Source organism: Bacillus rossius, chromosome 8 (genome assembly GCF_032445375.1).
Source record: "Bacillus rossius redtenbacheri isolate Brsri chromosome 8, Brsri_v3, whole genome shotgun sequence".
Classification (NCBI taxonomy): Eukaryota; Metazoa; Arthropoda; class Insecta; order Phasmatodea; family Bacillidae; genus Bacillus; species Bacillus rossius.
In genome coordinates this window covers 19,682,239-19,709,845 of record NC_086336.1, presented here as the reverse complement: position 1 = coordinate 19,709,845, position 27,607 = coordinate 19,682,239, and the positions used below count along the sequence as shown (strand labels likewise).

General features: G+C 37.1%; 1 protein-coding gene across 1 annotated transcript; it reads right to left on the bottom strand.

Moving 5' to 3' along the window:
• Nucleotides 1-185: 185 nt before the first annotated feature.
• Nucleotides 186-25,695, bottom strand: LOC134535283 (uncharacterized). The gene is made up of 3 exons (XM_063374355.1): nucleotides 25,607-25,695; nucleotides 20,221-20,328; nucleotides 186-1,084 (listed from the first exon to the last, which is right to left on the bottom strand). The coding sequence occupies exons 2-3, from the start codon at nucleotides 20,282-20,284 to the stop codon at nucleotides 825-827; spliced, it is 324 nt and encodes a 107-aa protein (XP_063230425.1). The 5' UTR covers nucleotides 20,285-20,328; nucleotides 25,607-25,695; the 3' UTR covers nucleotides 186-824.
• Between the last annotated feature and the right edge of the window lie 1,912 nt (nucleotides 25,696-27,607).

The window sequence follows — 27,607 nt, the reverse complement described above, 5'->3', positions numbered from 1 at the left end:
ACATTTTACACACAAAATGAAACGTAACTCTCCAAAGCAGTCGTCACTAATGAGCTTCGTTCTAGTAAAAGAAATGAGTATAGCCTGGAGTGTGATACTGAAAACGTAAATATAAATACACAGTCACATGCTCAGTATTCTGTAAACCCTACTTATATAAGTAAAATCTCATAACAAAATGACTGTTTTCACATAGGAACAGATATTTTTATTTCATTTGTTTCTTCTGGTGCTAGAGAGATTAATAATTATTTTAAAAATAACTTATTCAGAATATGAAAAATAATCAATACATCAAAGATATAAAACAAAATAAAGTTTTTTTAAATATCTGTGTAAAGTGAAAAAAAAAAAAAACACTTTTTTTGGGTATGCACAAGCTCGTGGGCTCTACCACAACTGATAAGTAGAGGTCACAGCTGCAAGGTGGAGGCCCCAACTACCTGGTGGAACCCACAACTGCCATTTGGAGGACATATCTGCCAGTTAGAGGCCATAGTTTCCACTTAGGGGTAACCGCTGCCAGTTAGAGGCCATAGCTTCCACTTAGGGGTCACCGCTGCCAGGCAGAGGAAACAGCTACCAGTTAGAGGCCACAGCTACCAGGTAGATATTACATATGCCAGGTAGAGGACATGTATACCAGATAGAGGCCACATCTGACAGAGACCACATCTGCCAGTTAGAGGCCACATCTGACAGTTAAAGGCCACATCTGTCAGTTAGAGGCCACAGCTGCCAGTTAGAGCCCACAGCTGCCAGGTAGAGGACACAGCTGACAGGCGGAGAACACAGCTGCAGTTGGTGAGGGTGCAGCAGAGTGTTCAGGTGGGAAGGGAGCGGTTGAGTGCCCGCTCGACGTTATCTCCCAGGCTGTCGACGCAGGCGCGCAGATCCGCGGGCAGCGGTGACGTAGCGCGGCGCAGGCTCCGCCACAGCTGCAGGGCGGAGCGGCACAGCTGCCAGGCTGTGCGCCACATCTGCAGCTGCTGAGCGTGCAGCAGCGCCGCCGCCGCGAGCAGCAGCAGCGCCGCCTTCATGCCGCCACCTCCGCTGGCCGCCGCTGCTTCTGCTTCTTCTCCCGCTGCAACATTGCGGTCCGCGTCAACACTTGGGCTTCGCGTTGAAACTCAGCGACATTTAATTTTAGGTTCCAACCACAGGCTGCAAGATACTGGGCATGCATTTTGGAAGACTGTGGTAGAGTATGGACAGGTATTTTGATTTGTTTAATTTTTTTATTTGCCACACGAGATTATTGCGCTCATTCTACGAAAGTCCATTAGAAATGAAAATAAATTTTTCTTTGTACCAGGATTTAAGATAATACCAAAATGGTTTGAAACAAATTCAAACAAATTAGATATTAAGGAATTTGGGATTTTTTTATTTCAAAGCCCTATTTTTAACTATAATTGTTCGTTTCATAAAAACGTTTTTCAGTCAAGGGTTTACGACCACGTTTAGGATTTTTACAATAAATTATATAGCGGATTTGATAACATTCATACTAAATAATATTATTTCTTTTTTTCCTTCAGAACTTATTTCCACCCCTTGCATTAGTAGTTGGTTACATAAAAATTTACTTTAGACAAAAATTTTAGATATTATTTTATTTGTTTAAAATATATAAGAACTGGTTTGATTGTATCTATACATTGAATGGAAGTTTTTATTCTTTTTATTCCAGCCCCTGGTTTATTCAACCTCTTGAAGTAATGGTTCGTTTTATTAAAAATTGTTTCATACCAAAGTTAGATACATTTTGACAGATTTACAATTAATTGTAATAGATTTTGTTGTTTACCAAATAAGGGAGTTATAATTTTTTTTTACCTTCGTGCCGTGTTTTTTCCACCCCTTATAGTAATAATTGGTCGAATAAAAATTATTTTGAACAAAATTTATAGATAATATTTCAATGTTTTACAGTAAAAGAGAAGAGATTTAATAGTGTACATGGTACGGAAATTATGAGTATTCTTTTTTTATATTTATACCCTTTTTTAACCCCTTGCAGCAATTGTTTGTCTTATCGAAAATTGTTTCTAAAAAAGGTTTTACAAAAAAATTATAAGATTTACAAACATTTCGAACGGATTCGATGGTGTGCATACTCAAGGGGTAATGAATGTTTTAGTCCTCCAAACCTGTTTTTTTTTTCTATTCCTTGCAGTTATGTTTGGTCGCATCAAAAATTGATTTAACCAAAAGATTTTTGTATTACTCCTACGAGTTTTAATACTCTCAAAAGAATGCGATATTGGTCATATTATAGAAGTTCATCAAATTAAAAACAATCCCAATTCTACCCCTTCAGACGGATTTGGGCCATTACCAAACTCAACCTAGATTTTCCATTCCTATATTTTTGGTATCAGTTTGGAAGTGATTTGTGTATAATTACTGCAGTTAACGTATCCATAAATATAATATATATAATCTTTTGAGTTGATGGTTTTTGCTATGGACCATGAAGCTTAAAACAATATCAAATTTTTCCCAAAGTCGCACCTTGGTAACGGCTACAATAAGTAGTCTTTATTTGAAATCTAGATACAAGGGAAACACCCGAAAATGGATTTATTCAATTACTTGTTTTATTTCTAATGATTTTATCAATAAATTCACATACCAAGTTGCCGCAGAGGAAACCGTAAGATTGTTAATAACATGTGAAGTTCTTGGAAATATATGAATGAACCTCAACTGAATCAGTAGAAATAAAACATGGAACGAAATAAATCCATATTTGGTTATACCCTTTTTCATTATAGTGGCGCCCGTGCAGTAGACAATTACCTAAGCGTGTGGTTTACAAAATGTGAATATGCATGCAGGTATTTGTGAGAACTATTTGGAATATCTTTGAATTAAAAAAAAAACTGAGTCATAAAATTTACCATTATTGCTAAATTTTACACGAAGCTTGAAACAATTTGTTTCTTTTTAATGTGATTTGGAATGGGACCATTATCGTTTTGATTTATTTTTCCCTTTTTTATTGTCTGAGCTTTCCCGACAATTAAATTAAACAAAGTCTTGTCGTCAAACTCGCAGTTAGCAGTTTTACCAAATAAGAAACAATACTAATTTGTAAGTTATGTCAGTTTATACTAAGTCTTACAGCAAGTTTTCGTGTGCTTTGTTAATAGTATCCAAAGTACGTTTTTGGTATATATTCCATCTGTTAGATACAGTAATTACCCGAAACAATAAAATATGGAGATAATTAGAAGAGCTTCTCAATGAATACGTTTTTGATATTTTAAAAAAGTTAAATTGTTTATATCTATAACTCATATTAAAATTATATACTTTAAAAGAGAATAAGGTAAATAGGATTATATTAACATATAACTTGAAGTGAATTCGCATTGCACAAATCACAAGAAGCATTTCATATTCAGCTTTCAACTAATACAATTATAAAACAAACTAAGAACTATTTTATGCCTGTATTCTCACATTGCACACAAAATAATTTGTGTACTTTTGCAGGAATCTATATATGTATATATTTATATATGCGATTTTTCTGGGCTTGACCACTGATAATCATTGTTTATTAGCCAAAAATAGTTGCATATTGAATACTAGCTAATGCCTGACATGCATTGCCTCAATCATTTTTTTTTGCAATTTTTTTGAACTAGGTACACATATATAAAGTATCTCTATCTCTCTCTCCTCTCGAAGTATCTACCTCTCTATCTATCTCTGTATGTATTCCTCCATACATCTCTCTATCTCTCTTTATCTCATTCTTTCTCTATATTTATATATCCCTCTATATCTCTCTAGCTTTCTGCTCTCTCTCTCTCTCTCTCTCTCTCTCTCTCTTTATATATATATATATATATATATATATATCACTCTATGGCAATGAAAAAATTAAAAATATAATTTTAACTATCTATATTTTTCTCTTTTTACATGTCACCTATATATAAAACACGCCCGTAACTGAATGCAACGCTGTGTCAAAATTTAAAAGCTATCGGTGAAGAACTTTTTGAGATTTAAGATTTTTAGCGATCAAACATTTACATTTTTATTTGTATCGATTTATTTACTATAAGAGTTTGCTCATTTATTATTTGAAATAAATTTTCTATTGCTCCACAGACGTCCCATCGAACGTGCACCGTACCGGGATGAACCAGGATCCCAATACGTTGCACGTTTTGCCAAGAACACAACTGGAGCCATTTGAACAACCTCACAAAGTCAGCCTGTGCTGGAATAGGGAGCAGAGAGGGAAGGCAAGAAAAAATAATTATTATTCGCAAAATACAATTTAATTTAATAAGTTAATAACGTAGTACACCGAAAAAAAATATATATTATCTAACAGCAACAGATAAAAAAAAGGTATTTCAACTAAGCATTCAAAAAATTGCGTTACTTTACGCCTCTTAAACAGTAAAGACTGATGCTAAGGGCTGAGGTACAGTAAATGAAAATATTAAATGCCACGAAGTATAAGCAAGTGAAATAACAAGAAACCATTCAAGGTTAACACTTAAAATTATGCTACGTTAAGCCCTTAAAACAATGCAGAATGAAGCTAAGAGCTCGGGTATAGTAAATGCAAAGATGTAAGTTAAAATTAAGGTTACAAATTCAACAAATATAAATACACGACATTCTGAGCTGCTAAAGGTAATGTTTACAAGAGAATTTAAAAACCAAAATAAATATCATGATCTCACATATTGGTAACGTGTGTTCGCAAGGGCTATGAACAAAACAAAATATGTTAGCAAAGTGTCAAACAAGGAAAGAAAACACTATCAAACATTCGTAAAGTGCCTTCAATGGCGCCGCGTGGAAAATAATCATGGCAAACTGAACATATCACAGACAATTTGACGAAACTAAATTTTGAAGGTGGCTGGACCAGAAACGCATGCGCAGCCCACTATAAAAAAACAGGAGAATGGAGAGCAAAAAACAAGTCGGGAGGAGGTGGCATTCAAGATGAAAGGGGAAGAGGGAAAAAAAGTCTCAAAAACTTCTGTTCATCTGTGTTGACCTAGTGCAATTTTTTCTCCCCTTGTTGTGGGTGTAAATTTGCCGCCCTCAACGTTCTTAATTCCTCCCCGATATTGTCTGGTTAACCTTTGATGGCATACCTCCCGTCTTACTATAAAGCTTCGCTGGTTGCGTGCATTCTTGGTGAGGAGACAAGAGCTTGTCACGTGATCGGGAGCTGTTTCCGGCGTGAGACCGTCAGCGATGCTTCTGGTTAGTTCAGGGCGCCTAAGTCACTTGGATCTCCCGGGTATAAGTGCAGGCCCACACCCAACAGAAGCAGAGGAGAAGCAGTGAAGAACCACTTGACCACCACCCATATGCAAGCCGTAATGCTGCCGGAATCCACGACTGCATACGAAGTTTGACTTATCCGTAGTTTTTGCTTTTGGTATGACACTCTTTACTCATTTTTAAGCTCGTACTTGGTGCAAATGCCAACGAGGAAGTTAGCGGCAGCCAGCGCAGAGTCAGTGCAGCAGTGAACGAAGGTAACTCGCTATATTCAACTCGCCCGACGAGTTTCTACTCGCTGAGCGAATAATTTGTAGAAACTCGTTCATTGGAATTGAGTATTGTCATGTCACCTGGTACCTAAAAGTCTCTTCGACGAACTGGAATATTTTACTCGCTGAGCGAATGATGAAAAAGTGAGTAACACGTGACGGTGTGAAAAGGGCATGTGTACTATAACAGCAGCAATAAGTTGGCGATAAGGTCGGTTAATGACTGTTTTAAGAAACATTGAGTACCTGTAATTATCAAAGACTGTTGTGTTAATCAGTGTGGAGGAGTTGTTACGTCGTCACCATAATACTGAAGCACGGTGAGTAGTAATGCTATATAGTGGAAGTAAGACGAAATTGAACGAGTTTCCTAATGTGGGGTCGAGGCGCGCTCGTTGTGGACTCACGAAGGAAGGAAGGATCGTGGCAAGTCCATCCGAGTGGTCGAGTCTTCATTCAGGGCTGCTCGTGAAGTCTCCGCAAGAGAAGTCCGGTCGAGCGCTGCTCGGCGGGCGAGTGGACGAGGCGAGTGATCATCTCGAAATGTCCCTAATGTCATGGGGGGATTATACGTCGTAGTAGTTTGTTTTATATATGTATACATATATTTTTATGTATATTTACTTTGAGCAATGAGGCACTTGAATAATATTGTGTGTTTATACTATTTCTTCATGCTTCATAATGTTCGTATGTTATTAGCATTTTTCTTTGCTATACCTTAATTAGATACCTTTAATGACAGACTTGTTTACAAATAATAATTTGCCAGAAGTTGTATTTTTTATAGTGGATCCCACGAGAAATTATTATTTGAGTAACGATTTTTAATAAAGTAAGGAATGCCTGCTTTGTTTGAGCCAGCCGCATGGTAATGTTTGGCTAGGGCTAAAATCATATATTTCCCATATAAGTTAAAGCTTCTTGAAGGCTTTCATAGTAGTATATGTTTTAATATAATGTTTTTCTAGTTTTTAATCGTTTTTCTTTCCTTGTTAGATGTTGTGATTCGGGAGCTATTCCTGGTCGTAACAAGAAGATTGCCAATAGAAAAAAGATAACATGTGAAGTTTAAAACATTTACTGTAAAGGTTATGTGTTTGAACCATTTGTCAGTAAACTTGACTCAAATTGCACACTATTCATTTCGGTGAACAAAAAAAATCCCTTGTTGTTTCTCTCGCGGGGCAACACACTGTAACAACAATAATATTACCGGACTACTAGATTAATTCCATGACCTACTGGGTGTATTTTACAAAAGTATTGTAAAAATGAATCCGACAGTGGTGGGATTTCATTTCCTCCAAAAGTCATTAAATTCTGGGTAAACGTTGATTACAGAAGTCAGTGTCTTAGAACGTACAATCAATATTATTGTTGATTGGCTAAGAAAAATTAGGAGGGAAGAAAGGGTACAAATAAAATCCCCATAGCCTCTGTGCTTCTTAGTAATTAACCCCCCCCCCCCCCCCCCCAAATTCATTCCCATACCTGTTTCACCACATTTTTAGAAAGTACAGTACATCTTCGAGCTTTTTAACAAGTAATGGACCTAAAATTCTGGAACGGTTCTTCATATTACCATGTTACCAGATCTTTCTTTAAAAAAAAAAAAACGGTACTCCGTTTTCCGGATTCAGAGTTCTGTTTTCCGCTGTAAACAATTGAAAAAGGAAGAAAGGATTTTTTGCTTAAAAGTGAACTTAGCAAGGTTTTGGAGGTTTTGTAAATAGCTACACCAAGATGATACTTGAGAGTACATGAACACCTCTGGATCATTTTTAACCAGTGTTGTTGGTGAATGTGAGGTGAAAATGTTGAACAGTGAACTGGGCGGAGACGGCGCGAGTGTTAAACAAAGAGTCACGATCACCAGCATTCCGACGTGCTTCAGGTAATACTAGCAATGCATGGTCACCGGTATCTGCTAATGAATAGCCACGGACAGAGCATTTTATGAATCGGGTGAGATGACTCAGTTCCAAAAACATTGGTCCAACATTCAAGATTGGTTTCAGTTCCCCACGTGCTTTCCCAAGATCACGATTTGAAGCGCAACAAGCATCTGCTGGGAGAGTTTAGCATTTTGCGGTTTGAAATCACAATTTTGCTGGCCCGCAAGCTGCTAATCAAATAATGAACCGTTTAAAGTAAAACGTTACCTGCTGCATCGCTGGGAGGTATTGAGTAGAAGTGCAACTCATTGACGTGTGGTGTGATACGAACCGCATTATTAATGATTTGCATTTCTCGTTAAATGTTCAGAATATTATCGCACGTTGCCAACAACTTTGGGTTACTCTTCTTGCCATAGTTCTGAGCAAATTACTTCCTGACTGATGTATATTATTTAGATGTAAAAATTTTCCGTCGATTTCTTTAACGGGCTAATTCGGACCAAGTAATTGTAAATGGGTAGGTTTATTGAAAATCTAAAAAATTACTACAACTGTTAAAAGGAAAAAATTTATACATATATTGCATCCAATCAGAGTTATTACACTTTGAAACAGATATGCAAAACTTTTTTTCTCTTCAAAAATTTGTTGGCAACGCCATCCGTTAGCTCAAGCAATGTATAAAAATATAGGTTTAAGGACAGTAAAATTCATAACTCCGTTAATAGCCTCAGTATAAAATCCGTATGAAAGCCAGCAATAGTCAGAAATCAAAATGCGAGTGATGTGACCAACAAACCGTTGTGGCTTATCAGTTGAACCACTTACAGTTGAAAGTGAGGAAGCACGCGTTGGCAATAGAGCGCGCTGGAGGGGCGTACAGCCCAAGGTCGCGAGAGGGGAGAGCGGGATGTCGGCGCCGGAGGAACACAAAGGCGGCCAGTGAAGGATATGTTGGTCAAGTTGGCTGTGAGAAGTATACCGTCCCCGGTACCACGACACGTATCACCCAAGGTTACGTGGTTCCGTGGTTCCTCCGGTGTGTGCCAACGCCCCGCGCCTATAGCTGTTCCCTAGCTTTGGAAGCATACGTCTGCTGAGCGAGAAAGCAGTGACTTGCCCAGCCTCGAATTTTCAGAGGGGTGGATCACTGGAAAGTTTGGGGCGGTGAGGAAACTTCCCAGGTAAATGGGAAGTCTGAAATTAGCAAATTAAAAGCATATTTTATCGCATTCCTGAGGCTTTGAAATTTTTTTTAACCGCACAAAGTACACTAACACTAAAAAGTTTCAATTACATATTTTTACAAAAAAGAAAAGTAGAACATAGGTACTTAAAATATTAGGTGTAGTCGGGAGTGGACTATTAATGTTACTTATTAGGTTTATTTTTGAAATGTGGAAGGGGGAGGGAGCAATTGCCCGCATTGCCCCTGTTATAGGACGACCATTGCGAGTCAGTTCCTATTAACCGTGTCTGTTTTTCAAGCACGGCACAAGATACTATTTATACTAATTCTTATCAAAGAACGATTTCTACATGAATCTTTAGAAAGAGTTATTCACCACCACCTATAAATTGTCAATTTACACTTTAAAAAAAGTGTTTGATAGTATTTTGGCTGTTTGAAAATGTGATTCGTTTTATATTGCTTTTAAATTCCAGAGCCGATGCTTCCTAGATATTTAGGGTATGTTCACCATACAGGAGGTTGGTAACACTTTAATAGAGCTACTGCGAACGTACCTTTTTACTGAATTTCTTGTATCTTTGTTCAACATAGTTTATCTTAAGAAATTTCAACGCGGATTCCTTCATCATTTCAAAAATCAAGGAATCTCTGAGAATACATATTTTCCTTGCAATCTAGTTTTCTGGTTAAAATTTACAACCCTTTTCCTTCTCCACAATGTTGGTTTTCAAATTTCTGCTTTCTCAATTTCTTAGAAGTAGTATACGAATGTATGTCCGGGGACAGGGCGCTGGCGTGTGGTGCCGGGTGCCGTTCCGCCATCGCGGATTGTGACGTCACGGCGGCCATCTTGGAAGACCTTGATCTTTGACCTTCAAAATTGGTCATAATTAGCCCAAATTTTGCTACAATTAGCGAAATTCAGCCAAAAATCACCAAAATTAGCCAACATTTCCATTTCTTTTTTTAAAAACCCGCCAAAAATTCTCAAAAAATTTCACAATTCCAAAAAATTAGATTTCGAAAACCTCAAAAACATTTTTGCCTTAGAAAGAACTCAAATTACTAAAAACAAAACGGCTTAAGCATCCATGTCTAAAGCCTCCGATTAAGCATTTCTAGGAATTAGGATACCATGTCCACCATCTTGGATTATTACGTCACCGTTACAATTTCCGTTACGGTCGTATTCTTGAAAATCCGTAATTTTTAAGTTAGAAAAACGGGAAAAATTAAAAAAAATTATAAAAAAATTAATAATTGAATTAGATAATAAATTTTTAATAAAAAATTATTAAAAAAATAAATTGTACACATATGACATGGAGCTTGGAGTCCTCGGTTCGTACCCGACGAGGTCAAAAAAAAATTACTTAAGATCCTTCCTCCACGGAAGCCTCCGGCAGACCTCCCACCATTTATGTCAAGGTATATATTATCGTCAGCAAGTTTGACGTCATGTCCGCCATCTTGAAAATCTATTTTTATTATCCGATTTTAATGAAAAAAGTTTTAAAATTTATATAATAAAATAAATAAATAAATTTTTAATTAATTTTTTTAAAAAACTGTTGCATGGTTCGTTACGCTCGCCATCATGAAAATGCGTAATTTCAAAGCTATAAATTCGGGAAAACTCCAAAAATTATTTTAAAAATTGCCAACTTCAAATTTTAGTTATTAAAACGATTTCGGTCCTCGGTTAGATTTCCGGCAAGAGTAACCAGTAATTAATTAATGAATTTAAAAAATTCTCAATAAAAAGTAATAAAAACATATTATGGCACACGCGACATTTTGAATTATGTCACCACTTGTATCACTATCATTATGGACGCAATCTTGAAAATCTTTATTTATTATCCGATTGTAATGATAAAAGTTTTTAAAATTATAAAATAAAATAAATAAATTTTTAATAAAAAAAACATTGAATGGTTTGTTACGACCGCCATCTTGAAAATCCGTAATTTCAATGCTATAAATTCAGTAAAAATTCCAAAAATTATTTAAAAAATTGCCTACTTAAAATATTTAGTTATTTAAACGATTTCGGGCCTCGGTTTGATTTCCGGCAAAAGTAAACCAGTAATTAATTAATGTATTAAAAAACAATAAATATTAATAACAATGTCTTATGGAACACCCGACATTTTGAATTATGTCACCACTTGTATCATTATTGTTTTGGATGCTATCTTGAAAATCTTTATTTATTATCCGATTTTAATGAAAAAAAATTCAAAATTCATCAAAAAATTAACTTATTAGAATACTGATTGATTATATCGATTCCCGTCCATGGTTCAAACCGGTAAGAGCAAAAAATAAAAACGACAGATACTACTGGATAGTTACTACTACTCTGAATTAGTAATATGAAGCTCTGAATAATAATTTACTTGAGTCGAGTGTATGTATACTGTGGTTTGCTTGTAGGCAATAATAAACCACGTTGGTGAACACTCGGAATATTTACTCTTTAATATGGTCACTATGTCGAGTGGAGACTCTTTGGTGTTTTTAGGATTGTTTCTGGGCGCCACTGTTATGTAAAACTTAACTTCGTTATCAAGATATGATAAGTGTAGTGTAATACATAAGAGAAAAAAATAATATAACACTTCAGATCTAGGATTGGTATAAGAGTGACAACATATGATTTAGGGTCATTAAACAAAACCATATACACTGTAAAGTAATGATAGAATGAAAATAGAATTAAACAAATAATCTTTAATAATACATATATATATATATATAATTATTGGCTTGACCAGTGACATACTATTATGTTTTCAAATAAACAGGAGATATGTTGCACACATGACAAAATACAACAAAAGTTCATAAATTCAAATTAATTGTGTCCGTTGCTCTCACTCTAGATCGAAGTTAGTGTGTTCAAATATAGTTTATTATCGTTGTCATTTAATTTAAATTAGTGTACATCGGCTGAATTCAGTGTGTAGGTATGGTAGAACATCATGAGAACTCCGTCTCATTTCACCTCTGGGTTAGAACTAAGAACGTGTAAATCAGAATAGCAATTGGCTTAAAATTGTTTTGTCTCTGCACGGCTTTACTGAGTTCGACACAAAATCAAATGTTTATATGCGTGTTGGCAGGATAAAATTACGTTTATGCAGAAATACGGTCCGTTAAAAATAGCATTATGAGTTAATTTTACTCACGTTAATTTCACACCTAATTACACATCATATAGGATGTGCCCTATATAAATAACATATAATTATGTTTAAACGGTGATTAAAAACATCCCTTCAACTGGATGATCTATTCAGCTCGTAGAATTATCAGATTTTTAAGGGGATTGCAACCCAGGCTGTCTAGCCAACGCCGTAGTCATTCCAAACTTCTTTCTTAACTTAATTAACGATGCTTAACTTAAGCAACATGGCCTCTCATTGGCCGAGACACAAAGATCGTTGACTTAATTAACACATCAAAACAAAATACAGACATTCAACAATATATCTTAAAATACTAAAATGTCTCAAATTTAAAACGTGAATTTTCAAAAATGAAAATTCTCTTATACAAATTACGTGCAAAAAGTTCAATTTGCCGTTTAATGCATTAGTTCACTAGAGGGGTCTTGCTAATTGAGGCCTCAAGTCACTTGGGCTACGCCATACGTCCAATAAACAACAATAGAGCAAAAATATGAAAATGTAAACAAATAATAATAATTAAAAAATGTTATTTATAATAAAAACAGTACACTTTCTGTGCACGGGATAGTCATGTAACAGCACACTACCTCCATGGAAGCCACCTAGACTGGCCTCTCACCACCAATACCAAGGTATATCTCGTCAACTGGTATGACATCATGTCCGCCACCTTGTCTTCGTCCGCTGGAGGCCGCCATTATGTTTTCGTCTGCTAGAGTGTGCTGACGCCATGTTAGTATAATTTTCTGTTCACCATACCTTTAACCTCAACTGTTGATATTGAACCTTGACCTTGAACCTTGACCTTTACCTTTGGTCTTAAACTTTGATCTTGACCTTGAACTTTGACCTTGACCTTGACCTTTAAGTTTGACCTTTACCTTGAAATTTGACCTTGGCCTTGAAATTTGACTTTGACCTTGATGAACATCATGGGTCTGACATTTTGTGTTCAGTACATGCTACCAGTAGCTACCAACTGCTAGAGGACATAGCCACCAACTTGTTTTCGTCTGCTGGAGGACACCATCTTGTGTGTGTACTCATCTTATAGAGTGCATTACCATCATGCTAGTTTTATTCTAACCCACTAGAGTGCAGTAATCATTATTACTGAGGTGCCCGCCATCTTGAAATTTGGGCGCTATCTTGGAATCGTGGAATTATTTAGATAGACATTCGGGAAAAATTCCATAATTCACCAAACAAATTTACAATCAATTTAAAATTTGATTCGATCAGTTCCTGTTCTTGGTTCGATACTTTATCAGTGACTGGCGTAACTAAATATTAAATAAATTTTAGATTATGTTTTTCATTACATTTTCGCGGAGTTTATTAATCATTCACTCAACAAAAATACAACTCAAGACAATATACCTGTCCGACCAATTAAATACATTGTCGCATTACCTAACATGTAAGTCTAGTTTTTTGATAATCTGAATAACCTCTAAACCATTCATGTACAACGCCATACATACAGGTCAAGCGTCTCCGGACCATGAGACCGAGTCATGAACATTATCAGACGTATAGGCTAGTCATTTCCGGACCTCATGAACTTCTTCGTCGTTAGATAATTACAGTCAATTAGACCATCGTGAATTTTTTTATACCTACTAAAAAACCAAGAGACCTTGAAAAATATTTTAGCAACAACAAGAGGTTTTGAACTAGTAAATATTCAGTCACTACAGATTTTACTACGCACAATCAACAAAAAGGAAGCACCATCGGTAGCACATTCGACAGAGAGGAAGCACATTCAACAAAATGGAAGCACAATAGGACGCACATTCAACGAAAAAGGAAGCACATTCATAGAAAATGACGCACAATCGGAAGCACAATCAACAAAAAGGAAGCACATTTGGAAGCACAATCATAGAAAAGGACGCACAATCGGAATCACAATCAACAAAAGGAAGCACATTTGGAAGAACATTCAACAAAAAGGAAGCTCAATCGGAAGCACATTCATTGAAAAGAATGCACAATCGGAAGCACAATCAACAAAAAGGATGCACATTTGGAAGCACAATCAACAAAAATGAAGCACAATCAAAGGCGTTGCCAGGGGGGGGGGGGGTTAGGGGTTCTATCCCTCCCCTTAGCCCTAATTATTTTTTCTTATCTGAAAGCAGATTAGCTAAAAGCCTGGGTGTCTTACTGCTATCACCGGCCACAGCACTGGAGAAGAAGAGTAAGCGATCCCTACCGATTCTCCTTCCCTTCCCCTACCCCTGTCGCGAGCAGAAGCTATTATATTAAGGTTGTGACGCCGTAACGGGTCCCAAGCTTTCAAATATCTTACACCTATTGTATTTAACCAGCGCGGTAATTATAAGCAGGTGTTGACTGGACTTCCAAAAGTGTAAGGATCGCTGCATGTGTATAGAATTGAGACGACGACATGGTGTCATGTAACTCTTCAAGCTAAAGCTAATTGTTTACGGGAATAGGCCAGTTCTGCCGAAATCCAGCCCTTTTTTCCCTTTTTTTTTTGTATTGTCGAGCTTCGAGCATGATTTATGATTTTGAGTGGACGTAAACAAGGCACTTGAATTGATAAAAATATCTTTAATTAATTTCTTATTTTATCACTCAAACAATTTTTTATTAAAAAATTGATAATATTTTTAACATTACAATATTTAAAGTTAAGTACCGAAAACTGCTAAAATAGCACTATTTTACACCCTGGACCCCCGGACTCCCCCGTTTTAATAGGGGGGAACGATGCTTCGCCACTGAGCACAATCATAGAAAAGGACGCACAATCGGAAGCACATTCAACAAAAGGAAGCACATTTGGAAGCACATTCAACAAAAAGAAAGCACAATCGGACGCACATTCAACGAAAAAGGAAGCACATTCATAGAAAAGGGCGCACAATCGGAAGTACAATCATAGAAAAGGACTCACAATCGGAAGCACATTTGATGAAGAGGAAGCACAATTGGAAGCACAATAAACGAAGAGGTAGCAGTATTACGAGATCTCAGTCTTAGTTTGAATTCTGTTTACAAGAAATAAAACATACTTTTTTTAAATCTAAATAATTCATTTATTTTTCAATAGTACACACATGACAGTTAAACAAATAATTATTGTATGTAGCCAGCTTTCCGCAGTTATTTAAGTATGGACGATACTTCGTCGATATGTGAGTAGTTTCCTCTACGAACAGATGCCACCAACAGTCTCAGGCGATCAATAAATATGTTAGGATCTTCGCATGAAATATTGTCGTCACCCGGCCTCTGTAGAAGACCCGGGAAGTACCTGACGGGTGCTACCGGCGTCGCGGTGCTGCTGTTGTCCGGGAGGGGGGGGGGGGCAGGCTAGTGGGACACTAGGCAGTTGGTGATGGGTCGCAGGTACTCTACACCCGCGTGCCCGGCCAGGTACACGGCTGGGAATCTACCCTGAAACTCACTTCTTGGCTGTGAGGCCGCTCGGCCGTGTGGAGGACGAAATGGTGCGGATTAATAGTAGAACTACACAGTTTATATTAAATTGGCTTTTAATCCATGGACTTCTCCGGTGGTAGTACACATGGGTGCGCTGTACTCTCTACACATACCCTACACGGTGGCAGAACCGCTACAAAAGCTATAATAATGTGCTATGCGCGTCTGAGCCGTTGTACAATTACACTAACACATGCTGATTACAAAACAAAACACGACACTAACATAACACTGTGAATTTGCCGCGGCAGTCTCGCGGGGACGTGATTACTAGTTCGCTGTAGACGGCCAGCGCCAAAAGTTAACTTTCTAATAGGGCTCAATGAGCGTGATCCTAAATTCTATTATACACTTACGTGAGGTAGTAACCGGCAGGCGTATGCACGGTGATCATAACTAAAACGAGTTGGCTGGAGTCGGCCAGTGCCGTAAATTGCGTGATCCGCGAAATACACGCCGAGTCTACGTGAGCAGCAATGAATTAAAAAGATTTGGTTATTAAATCAAGTGCGGAGTGAACTATCGGTGAAACAAAATAAAAGGCTGCTCGCGGACACACGTCTTGACCCGGAGCGGAGTGGTTGGAGACTGCCGAACATGGCCGCCTCGCAAGGGAGGGAAACTTTCACCTTCTTTGTAAGTCAGCGCCAAAAACTTATATCAACTTAATTTGCTCTATTTTAAGCCAAAAAACAAGTTCCAGGAGCTCAATTAAAGGGTAGCACCTGGTAATTTGGTGCTTAAGGCTGAACAACTATTTTGTAGTATTTAGTTATTTGAATTGTGGCATCAAGTTGGCGACTGTAAATTTATTAACATATTGTCTCACTGTAAACTGTTCTAGTTGGATTTCTCCTAATCTGACTCGATCAATGTCACTGGCACTTTAATTAAGGCCAGTGGCCGGGGTGACTGGTAATGAGGTTCGTTGTCTACTCCGTGCGTGCGGTGCTCGCACACAGTAGCTACGACGCACTTGTTTAATGCCTGTGAATTAATAATTATATGCTAATGTCTTGTTCCTTAATTGTTTTATGGGGTCGAGCCCCCAGGGTTTCGTGCCCTGAAGTTTATTTGAGTCTAGTGGGGTCACGCCCGAGGCGCTCGCCTGACTCATTCCCGCTGGGCTAGGGGTGCGCTCCGAAAACGGGATCTGGTACTAGCGGTGCGAAGCACGGGTTTAGAGGCCATGGTCGGGACGACGTCAATATAATCAATCTCTTCTGCTACGTTCATCTTCCATGCATGTTTATAATAAATATTATGATCTCTGGTGTCTTCCGTTTTATCATCAACCTTTCGTCATCGAGCCAGTGTTCATCAATAGCTTGATCAGGATAATTAATTGTATTACGTCGTTTCCATCGTTTCGGTCTCAGGACATCGTCACAGTCTTCGATCTTGTCATCTTTAGGTGCTTCATCACAGTCTTTGCCTTTGTCATCAGCCTCAGCGTCACTGTCGCCATCACCGTAGAAGGCATATTCTTCACTCAGATTACCACTAGAATTCGATATTGTTGATGCCGAAGCTTCTTCATCGTCTTCATGCTTCCTTTTTAGGAGTCCACCATTTTTACAAAGTAGGAAATCTCTACTTGAATTCGGCTTGAATGTATTCACACTTTTCACGTTAAGGATTCTTTCATTGTCTTCATTCTTCCATAAATCATCAACGTCCTTCAATTTAAGTTTTTTGTCAAGATCGGAAGAGCCATAAATATAATCTCTTTCAAGGTAAGGAAACTTATTGACGTAATGCAGATCACTCTTCTTGAGACTAGTAGATCCATTGTTGACCTCTAGCTTGTACGAAGGCTTAGTGTTACAAGTTCTATCGTGTCTTTTTAAGCTCTCTCTTCGCGTAAACGACTTGCTACATCTAGCACAACTTATCATATTGTGTAGTGGATTTTTAACACAATCATTCTTCTCGTGTTGTCTTCCATTCTTTCTCAAGATGAATTCTTTACTGCAATAATTACACCATGAAGACGATGAAGGTCAAGGTCAAAGTTCACGGACAAGGTTCAAGGTCAAAGTTCAAGGTCAACAGTTGAGGTCAAAGGTATGGTGAACAGAAAATTATACTAACATGGCGTCAGCACACTATAGCAGACGAAAACATAATGGTAGCCTCCAGTGGACGAAGACAAGGTGGCGGACATGATGTCATACCAGTTGACGATATATATACCTTGGTATTGGTGGTGAGAGGTCATTCAAGGTGGCTTCCGTGGAGGTAGGATCTGTCGTTTTTTTATTTTTGCTCTTACCTGTTTGAACCAATGTCGGGAATCGATCTAATTAATCAGTATTCTAATAAGTTAATTTTTTGATGAATTTTGAAATTTTTTTCATTAAAATCGGATAATAAATAAATATTTCCAATATGGCGTCTAAAATGATAATGATACAAGTGGTGTATAATTAAAAATTTCTGGAGTGCCATAAGACATTTTTATTGTTTTTTTTAATACATTAATTATTTACTGGTTTACTTTTGCCGGAAATCGAACCGAGGACCGAAATCGTTTAAATAACTAAACATTTGAAGTAAACAATTTTTTAAATAATTTTTGGTATTTTTCCTGAATTTCTAGCATTGAAATTACGGTTTTTCAAGATTGCTGTCGTAACGAACCATGCAACGGTTTTTTTTATTTTTTATTAAAAAAATTTTTTATAAATTTGATATTTTTTCATTAAAATCTGATAATAAATTTAGATTTTTCAAGATGGCGGACATGATGTCATACTTGCTGACGATATATATACCTTGACATAAGTGGTGGGAGGTCAGTCTGCTGTTGGCTTCCGTGGAGGAAGGACCTGACGTATTTTTTTATTTTTGACCTCGTCGTGTTTGAACCGAGGACTCCAAGCTCCATGGCGTAAGTGTACAGTTTATTATTTTTATAATGTTTTATAAAAATGATATTATTAAATTAAATTAATTAATTTTTTTTATTAATTTTAAATTTTTTCCCGATTTTCTAACATAAAAATTACGGATTTTCAAGAACACGACCGTAACGGAAATTTCAAGGTGACGTAATAACCCAAAATGGCGGTCATGGTATCCTAATTCCTATAAATGGCTTATCGGTGACTTTAGACATGGATGCTTCAGCCGTTTTTAGGAATTTGGGTTGTTTCTAAGGCAAAAAGTTTTTTGAGGTTTTCGAAATCCAATTTTTTGAATTGTGGAATTTTTTGAGAATTTTTGGTGGGATTATTTTTCCAAAAAATGGAAAATTTGACCAATTTTGGTGATTTGGGGCTAAATTTTGGCTAATTTTGACCAATTTTGAAGGTCAAAGGACAAGGTCAAGGTCATTCAAGATGGCCGCCGTGACGTCACAATCCAAGATGACGGTCGGCACCCGGCACCATGCGCCAGCGCCATGTCTCCGGACATACATTCGTATACTACTCTTAGATATTTATTCATTTATTAGTAAATATTACTTAAAATCATTAAAATGTACATCTCACTATTTTCTGCTGATTGGTCAGAGAAGTGTTGTTCCATTTACCGAGATAGCAAGTTGCAAAAAGAAGCTTTTTTTTAGTCAGTAATTATTATAAGCAAACATTATTTTTCTAATAATATATTTTGCACAAATATGAGTATAACGCACGATGGGTGTAAAAAGGCAATCGACATACCTTTCTTTTCTTTTATTTTAAAATATATTTTACCTCGTAGGAAAGTTTATGTCTCGGGTGGGAAAGCACAGTAAATGCCAGTTTTGTTAACTAACCTGTCTCTGCACTCCCTGACTACATAAATTTATTGCATAACTGAATTACAGCTTGCATTTTTGTGGTTATGCGTTGAGTATAGTGTCTTGGCCTATTGTTTCAATGGCTCTTATTTTTGAACATTATAAGTTTGTCAGTTTAACCGAGATTTGCCGACATGACGACATTCTCAACAATGATCGTGAAATTCGTCTCTTAGACGCCACATATTCTAAGACATGAGTAAATCTAAAAGATTTTGCCCTAAGATTAATTTTACATTTACTTAATTCCCTCAGAATTACACAAAACATTACGCGTGTGAACATAAGGTAAACCTTAAAATATATATATTAAACCAGCCAGTTATAGTTAATCTGGATTTTCGTCTTGCAAACAGTAAATTTTATTAGAATTCCTATAATTTTAATAACGCTCGGAAAGTTGTGAGAGAATTCAAAGCCGAATACTACAAGTTATTAAGTGTTTGTAAGAGTGGTTGAACTAAAAAAAAGAAAATTATGGTAAATCATTAAGTACTAAGAGCTAGAGAAAAAAATTGAAGCAACTTACTCAACTACCAAACATTACGATTTTACTTTGAATATACTTAACAAGCAATAACCAAAATTTAACTACAGAAAATAATATGCAAATATGTAAATAATATGTTTTTATTTTTTCGGTTGTCAGGTAATGTAAAGCATAAGTTATTTATCATTTTACAAAAAAATTAAGGTGCATAATCTTGGTAATCGAGAGAAAATTATTATTTAATTACCTGATTATAATTCCTTAACATTTATTTTTAAATATATAACATAATGTATTAAGGCTCTTACAGAATATACATTAGAGTGAAAGAATGCCTTAGCGAGAAAATAAAGCAGTAAATAATTATTCTGTAATATTTTTGGGCAAGTAAAACTAAGTGAATCACATCGACTATTTTTGTCGTATCAAGGAAAAAAGTATTTTTCCAATGTTTCAGTTCTCATTCAATTTAATTTAGTTTTATGGTAAATTTCTCAAGTATTAAGTTACTTTTAAATTTTTACTCGAATCTGCATAAAGTAGAAAATACTTTTATGATCGTAGGACGTATACGTACAAATATATTTTGATATTTCTTCACTCTGTCTGTAAACACTCGTTACTCACCAAAACCATCTTCTTGCAGACAATCCAGGGAGTTGAACTTGCAGATTAAGTGACGCGCCTCCATCTCATCCACATTGATGTAATTATGGGTTTCTGTCAACTGCGTCTCTATTAAAAAGGGAAAAAATGTAATGTTAGTGTGCTGTATGCACGTTAAAACACGTCCAAACAAAAAATTTGTGAACTCAGATAAGTCGTGAAATAGAGTTGATATTGGACAAAGTTTAAAATTGCAGTGTGTGGTCACGCACGTATTACTACAAGGACATTGTGTGAAGCCGGTTTTTGTCCAACTGCACTGTAATTTTTTTTTGTAAATGGAACGTAAATATTCGTGTAAGTTACAGATGTTTGTAAATTTGTACATTTACATGAAAACAACTGTACCACTACAAAACAGTGTTCGCAGTAATACTGGCATTTATGCTTTGTGTTGTCCCAGTACCTCCAATAGTTAAAGTTATTTGTAAAACATTTCCAAAATAGCTCTTCAGTATTATCTACGCACACAATAAACGTGATACAACAAAATAAAGTTATATTGTTTAAACAATTATGCTTAAATGAAACATCCAATATAAAATTAAGTCAATTTTCGTAAGAGATGCTCAGTATTATCTCGAAAAACGTATTTAATATATGCAAAACTAACCATGGTCATCTGTTAAAATAAATTACAATATATTTATTTTATTATTATATTACAATATATATATATATATATATATATATATATCTTAGCAACTGGTTTCCAAAGGAATATTTTTAAAAGTACTGAAAATTTTATTCATTGTGATGGTCTCGTTTATGTTTGCGAGACCCCTAAAACATTCGGTTAAGCGTAGGGTTTTCATTGTGGAAAAAGTTTCAAATTCCGTAATTTTTTCGGAGTGGCTATTTTTAACGAGGGTATGTCTAATTCACACTTATAAAGATTCATCTGTAGGGGCAGGCATTTTTCGCGAAAATATCTGATCGCCTATTAGACTGCAACAAGGTATACCCGCACCTGTGGTTTCTTCCTTGTGATTTGCGGCCGTCTGAAGAGAGAAGTCGTTCCCTTGTTTGACCGAGCCACTCAGGACGCGTTTCCTTCCGCACTGACTTACTGTGATTGGTGTTTTTACAATCGATATGTAGCTGGGGGAAACTCACCCAATCACGAAAAACAGACGATACTACAGTGTTTTAACTTTCAGCTAGTCTCGAAATCTTTTCGCGAAATCTGCATGCCCCTATTCATCAGGCATGATCAAGCACCGTCTACACTATATTTTAGGTTTCGCAATGTGGCGATAGAAAGGTAGAAATTGGCTTCAACAACGCCACGGCATGTAATCTTCTGTCAATTCCTAACTCCATTGTTTTAACCCACACTATTCGTCACCAGAAATGACCTAGGTTGTTAAACTAGACTGATAATACTAACGATGAGATTTGACAACAGCGAGAGAGCCACAAGGATATGCATTCCACCGGTATGTGAGAGATTTGGTATGGAAGAAGAAGGTGCCATTAAAATGCAAACAATTACATATGCTGTGTGCCCATATTAACTTAGGTACAGGGCTCATAATTAGACAACAGATGCTGGGACTATCAGAGCAATCGTGTGTATTTTATGAGGAGCAATTTGACAGTTTTGAGGTGAGACAGGACCAGGAATTAGACGGTTCACGCCAGAGCATAAGTACAGGACTTGAAAGAAATTATTAAAAAAGCAAGAATGACAGAGAACGATAAAATGATAGACTGTCTAGTAATATTATGGAGGTGAATTACACGGGAAGAAGGAGGAGGTGGGAAGAGCAGATAGTTAAAGGAGTGCAGGAGAGAGGATAATACTAGAATATAGTGAAATATGAGGTATGTGTAGTGACAGAGGAAGATGGATGCATTTTACTTTGCTGACCCGGCGACTGTGAACGAATTTTTTCTTTTATTTCCTTAATCATAATGAATTTTACATAATTATATGAACAGTCAGAGTCAACTCAGCCGACTACCCACTAAGTCCTGTGCTCCAAGAGGCTACTAGCACTGAAATCCAACCTCGTGTCATTGCTTACCTAGTGTACACTTTCACATGGCGATTTGATCGAAATTTCATTGTCATTCCCGCGTCGTTTGACACCTTTAAAAAGACAGTTAATTTTCTGAGTCTGGCGTGAATCTCAGAGATGAAACCTGTTGCTGGCTTATTATTTTCATCTGCAGTAACCAGATCATCATGCGATCGCACCATATACATTAAACTGTCTCTCCTTAAATTATCCTCGCTGCTGGCCGGGTCGGAGAGTTTTTATGATTAGGAAATTTTCTTCCCGTGTCCTTTCACCTCCAAACTGGAGAAGGAAATGTTAAACCACAGCAAAAACACCAAAGCTTTACCTAAAGTCAGTGTACTCGGTGACGCGTATCAAGGAATCATTATCATCAACCTAAAATTAACTCACTATTGAGAACTAGATCTGATGAGGTCGTGTTAAGAGGTAACACATCTAACCATTGAAAAAATCACTGGTTATTACTGATGGACATCGTTAACTAGATAGGTGCATTTTATTAACAATGCACTGTTAGGCAGCAGATTAAGCGGGCTTGGAGCCACTTAGATACCAACTTACCGCTCGTGAATTTGAGGGATGCCGAATATTGGGATTGAACCCACGTCCCACGTCACACAAGATTGGGCGTCAGTGAGCACAGCCAGCGAGGACCCAATAAGACTTTTTTACGTGTACCATGTTATCTCTCGGTATACGGCATTTTGTAGGAGTAATTTTGTAATGCGACGGAATTCATGGAACGGAAATGTGTAAAAACAACGGTAGTGGTTAGCACGAACCAAATTTTACAATGACAAATGAAAACTTTATAGTATTAACTGTTCAGTTAATTTTAACAAGATGGGCAGTATTTTAATAAAGTTCTTTGTCAAAAGCTAGGTACAATCCGGGGTGCAGTATTTTTTTATAGAAGTTTATATAGTTTAAAATTTCGGTCCTCTCATCAAATGATTCAATAGTCAACGTAGCTGCTGCGGCAGATAATTCTAGAGGCGAGTGTGGAAACTACTGTGATTCACGTTTAGAATCATAGTTGAAAACCCAAATGACGTATATTTATCACGCACGACATTATTTTAAGGAAAGTGTAAGATTTCGTTTGTGCGTTTCAAATTATAAGTATTTGCAACATGAGAACACATGAATTTTCTCTTTACCAAGAAAATAGATGTTACACATTTCTGGCGAGTTTTGAAAGACTCGTTCACATTGATTTTTCCGAGGTCGGGATTACGTGTCGTCGATGGCAAGGTCGTTAGTCTCGGTAACACTCGAACATCACAATTTAGTTATGTTTGAGAAGGAATCAGCAATAGTTTTCATCTAGTTTTGAGCCAGTTTCCTGAGGTGATTTTCGAAACCACGAAAAACCTTAGCCAGGATGGCCGGAACAGGAATTGATCCCATGTTTGCTAGAATGCCACCATGCCATTATTTTTTTTTTTTTTTTAATTTTTGAAGTTTTAATTTTTCAGGCGCGTCATGGAAAATTAAGAAATTTAATTTTTACGATGCTTGTATACCATGCAACGAAATTTTCACAGGAAGATGGCGGACCCTCATGTATGAACATAAATTCATGTATAGTCAATACAAAAAGTATTTGTGTGACAAATGAAACTTTATGATAGTAACACTACCCCGGAAAATATTTTATAAATAAAATAGTCATATTAAACAGTAATTTAGAGTTTTAAAAACACTAAGAGAACCGATATTACCATTATAAAGCAAATTCTTCTTAACTTATTTTTGTCAGGCTTCGTAGCTCAGTGGATGGGGTTTTTGGGTTCAAATCCCGTATTAAAAAATTGATGTGATTTGTGTTGTCCTAACCGTCTCCTCGGTGCTTACCCATACACCAACAACTACAACTACAATTTAACAACGACGCGGGGTTACATATAAAAAATAAACATTAGGAGGAGAAGATGATTGGCATATTGGTGACAGTCAAACTTGCCTGTGTGCCACCTATCCTAAAAAAAAGAAGAAAAAAATTGGTTATCGTGCGCGATTAATAGGCTAAAGAAACGTGGTTCAAAACTCGGCGTTGGATTTTTTTTTTTCATTTTTTTTAAACTAGGTACAGATAAATTTACAAATTGTGCTTTAAGAAAATATATATGATCACATTTTATTTGTTTGCCGTATTGATATTATATTATTTTATACACATGTTTTAATAAATATTGAATTCTGAGTACTTATTAATTAATTTATGTTACACTAATTTTTTTAATATTTCAGTGTCTTAAATCAAAAGTAATTATTGGTTTTAACGCGTGTACATAAGTACCCACACCTTTTATTTATAAGGTTGGGCTCGTTGTTTATTATTGTCAACAACCATACTAAACCTTTTATAACTTAACATTTACACGGTTAACTTAGGCTTTTTTCTTTGACAGTAGTTAGTGACTAAGTGACAGAGCCATTACACACTAAGAGACAAATTTACATCAATAGGCCGAGACTCGCATCCAGAAATCCCTCCCGCCGAAAGCCTTACATCGAAAGCCGTAAAACGACGTACATCTTACTATCCGCTCAATTTAGCCTTTCGCTATAGTCCAACAGGACATTGCTCTTCATGAAGTCAAGACATTATTACTGTGGACTGGTTTGCATCACACAAGTACACACAAGTTACTTTCTCACAGGAATTCTAAGTTCAACGCAGTAAATTAATATCAAATTATTATCTTTTAAATGTTAGAAGTTTTTTGAAGAAACATGAAAACACGGAAGGGCATACATCAAACATTTAATCTTTACTAGTATTATAGAAAGAGAGCCTAAGTTTGTTTATTTGTTTGTTTAAAGACGCAAACTCCAAAACTACCAGACGGATTTAAAAATTGATCGCAATGCTATAAAGTTACGTTATTCCAAATAGGCAGAGGTTATGTTTTATTTTAAAAAAATTCTTAAGCTTATTGTAACTAAGTTCGAAAAATAAAAACAACCAAATCGAGTTTTTTTGTTAGCTGGCTTTGAGTAAACCGTGACAGATATGTAATTTTTATGTATTTATCGGCGGGCGACACGGACAGCAATAGAAACGTTTAAAGTTTCAAGTTATAATCAACATTTCGTTTGCATAACTGCGGATATCAGTTACTTCATAGTGATATATATTTATAGCTAAGTCCTGAGTGTACTGTAACACTTAGCGACGGATATAAAATCGAATCCGTCAAGATGGGGACCACTATATGTCAGAAGTGAGCCGTCTAACGTTCAGCCAGCCAGCACGGAGGTCGAAGACGTCCGGAAGACTTCTGGGTGAAGAATCTCTAAGAATAAATTCGTACCTCCGTGGCCTTCCTGCGACCTTGCCGCGGCCTATCTTCGGAAGATTGGCTCACCGACTGTTGACTGCGCGGCGGTCCTCGGCGGAGTGACCGCTGCCCTCCTCTCCCTCTGCTGACGCCCAGGATCTCGTCTTCCGGGCTCTATTGGAGCCGCAGAGTACTCCTCCCTTCCTCTCCCGCTCCCTTCCACTCCAGAGCACCGCACTTTCTAGTCACTTTCTACGCCAAAGGTTAAGGTTTCTGAACGGCGCAGCCGGCAGTGAGTCGCCGGCAGTGCGGCCTTTACTTTCACTGCGTGGCAGTAGCGTCATGTGTACACACTTTCAGTCGCTTTAGACTGAGAGCCTTATTAGTAAGATCACGTATTTTTAGCGAAATAAAAAAAACTGATTAATAATTAGACTGCAATTAGGTATGCCAACGATAGCGATTGTTTCCTTGTAATTGGCGGCCGTCTGCAATAGAAGCTAATGCTCTGTTTGCTTCCGCATTAGTTGGCTATGATTGGTCTGCTGACAGTAGACATGCACCGGAAATAAACCCAACCACGAAACACAGACAATGCTGCAAAGTTTTAGCACACGGCTTGTCTGAAAATCTTTTCGCGGCAAAAATAAATTGGCCCTGCTCTTTTTTCATTTACGTGACTTTGGAAACTGAGCATGTAAAGTGATTGACATTGCAAATGGTCACCAACAACATATACGTTAGTACCTGGTAACCTGATCTTGTTCACATTTCATGACCTCCTATGGGGCATGGGGACATGTATGGCCTATCCAACCACGGAGGAACGCAGTTGGACTGTACCGAGATCTGGCTGGAGTGATATCCACAACCTCTATGTATCAGGTGCACACCAGACCAGCTCACTTGGAGCTGGTGTATTTGGTGACAGCCTTGGTGCCCTCGCTGACAGCGTGCTTGGCCAGCTCCCCGGGCAGCAGCAGTCTCACGGCCGTCTGTATCTCGCGGCTGGTGATGGTGGAGCGCTTGTTGTAGTGGGCGAGGCGGCTATTCCCGATGCTCATGGCCTTAGACGATATGCCAGTGTCGGGATGAACTTGCTTCAACAATTTGTAGATGTAGACCTGTGTGTGTCTGCGCAAGGCCTGTCTTTGCATGTTCGTTGGAATTAACAGTTTTATTTTAACATTACTTATATGATCTCCAAAGTTTTTTTTGTACCAATATTGTTTGATCACCATGTGTAATGTTAGACAGATGAATACTTACATCATTGGTCGGAAATAACGTTTTAATAGTTAGTGATAGTGAATGGTTACTCGTGATACATACATTTAAACTTAATTTTTCCATTCATAATCTGGCACACTTTGTATTTTACTGATGATGCCATCCAAGGGTATCATCCGCCCCCAACGGCGGCACTTTCAGAGGAGGACCGCCTCTTAGAGCCTGCTCCAACGCTACAAACCACGAAACCAGCCACTAAACAGTGAAAGTCCCAGTGGAAAGTCCAGCATCTTTACGGATCAGCCCATGGTACTCTCAATTTTCAAAGGCCAAATCATGCTTTCCCAGGCTTTAAAATTACATTTTAAACCCTTCAACGAAAAATTTATCTCCAACAAACAATGAGTACGTTCTTTAAATGGTTCATGCAATGGGGAATTTTTTGCACATGTGCCATTGCAGTTTTTCACAGTTTTGTCGTGGAAAATTTTCAAGAAACCTACTGTGTTCGTCAGTGCTGTCGTCGCTGTGTTGTCCATAATACCTGTTTACTTATGTCGTTGCGTTTGCATGTAAGCTGCGCTTTCCGGGTTTGTTTTCTGCCTGCGTTACTGTTCTTGTTGATAAAGACACGTCGATTTTAGCCCCCTGTGTTCGACCGTGCTGTCTGATATTCTAAGTATGAATGTTTTCGTATGTGCTGTCGTCACTGTGTTATACAAAAATATCTGTTTACTTTTATCGTTGGGTCCATCTCTTCGACTTCAGCTGATCTAGACTTGTTCTCTGTGGGTTTATGTTATC

Excerpts from the sequence above, each read along its gene's own strand:
- LOC134535283 (XM_063374355.1), bottom strand. The coding sequence starts at position 20,284 with ATGGAGGCGCGTCACTTAATCTGCAAGTTCAACTCCCTGGATTGTCTG. Across the intron at positions 1,085-20,220 it reads TCTGCAAGAAGATGGTTTTG|CGGGAGAAGAAGCAGAAGCA; the intron begins GTGAGTAACGAG and ends GCAATGTTGCAG.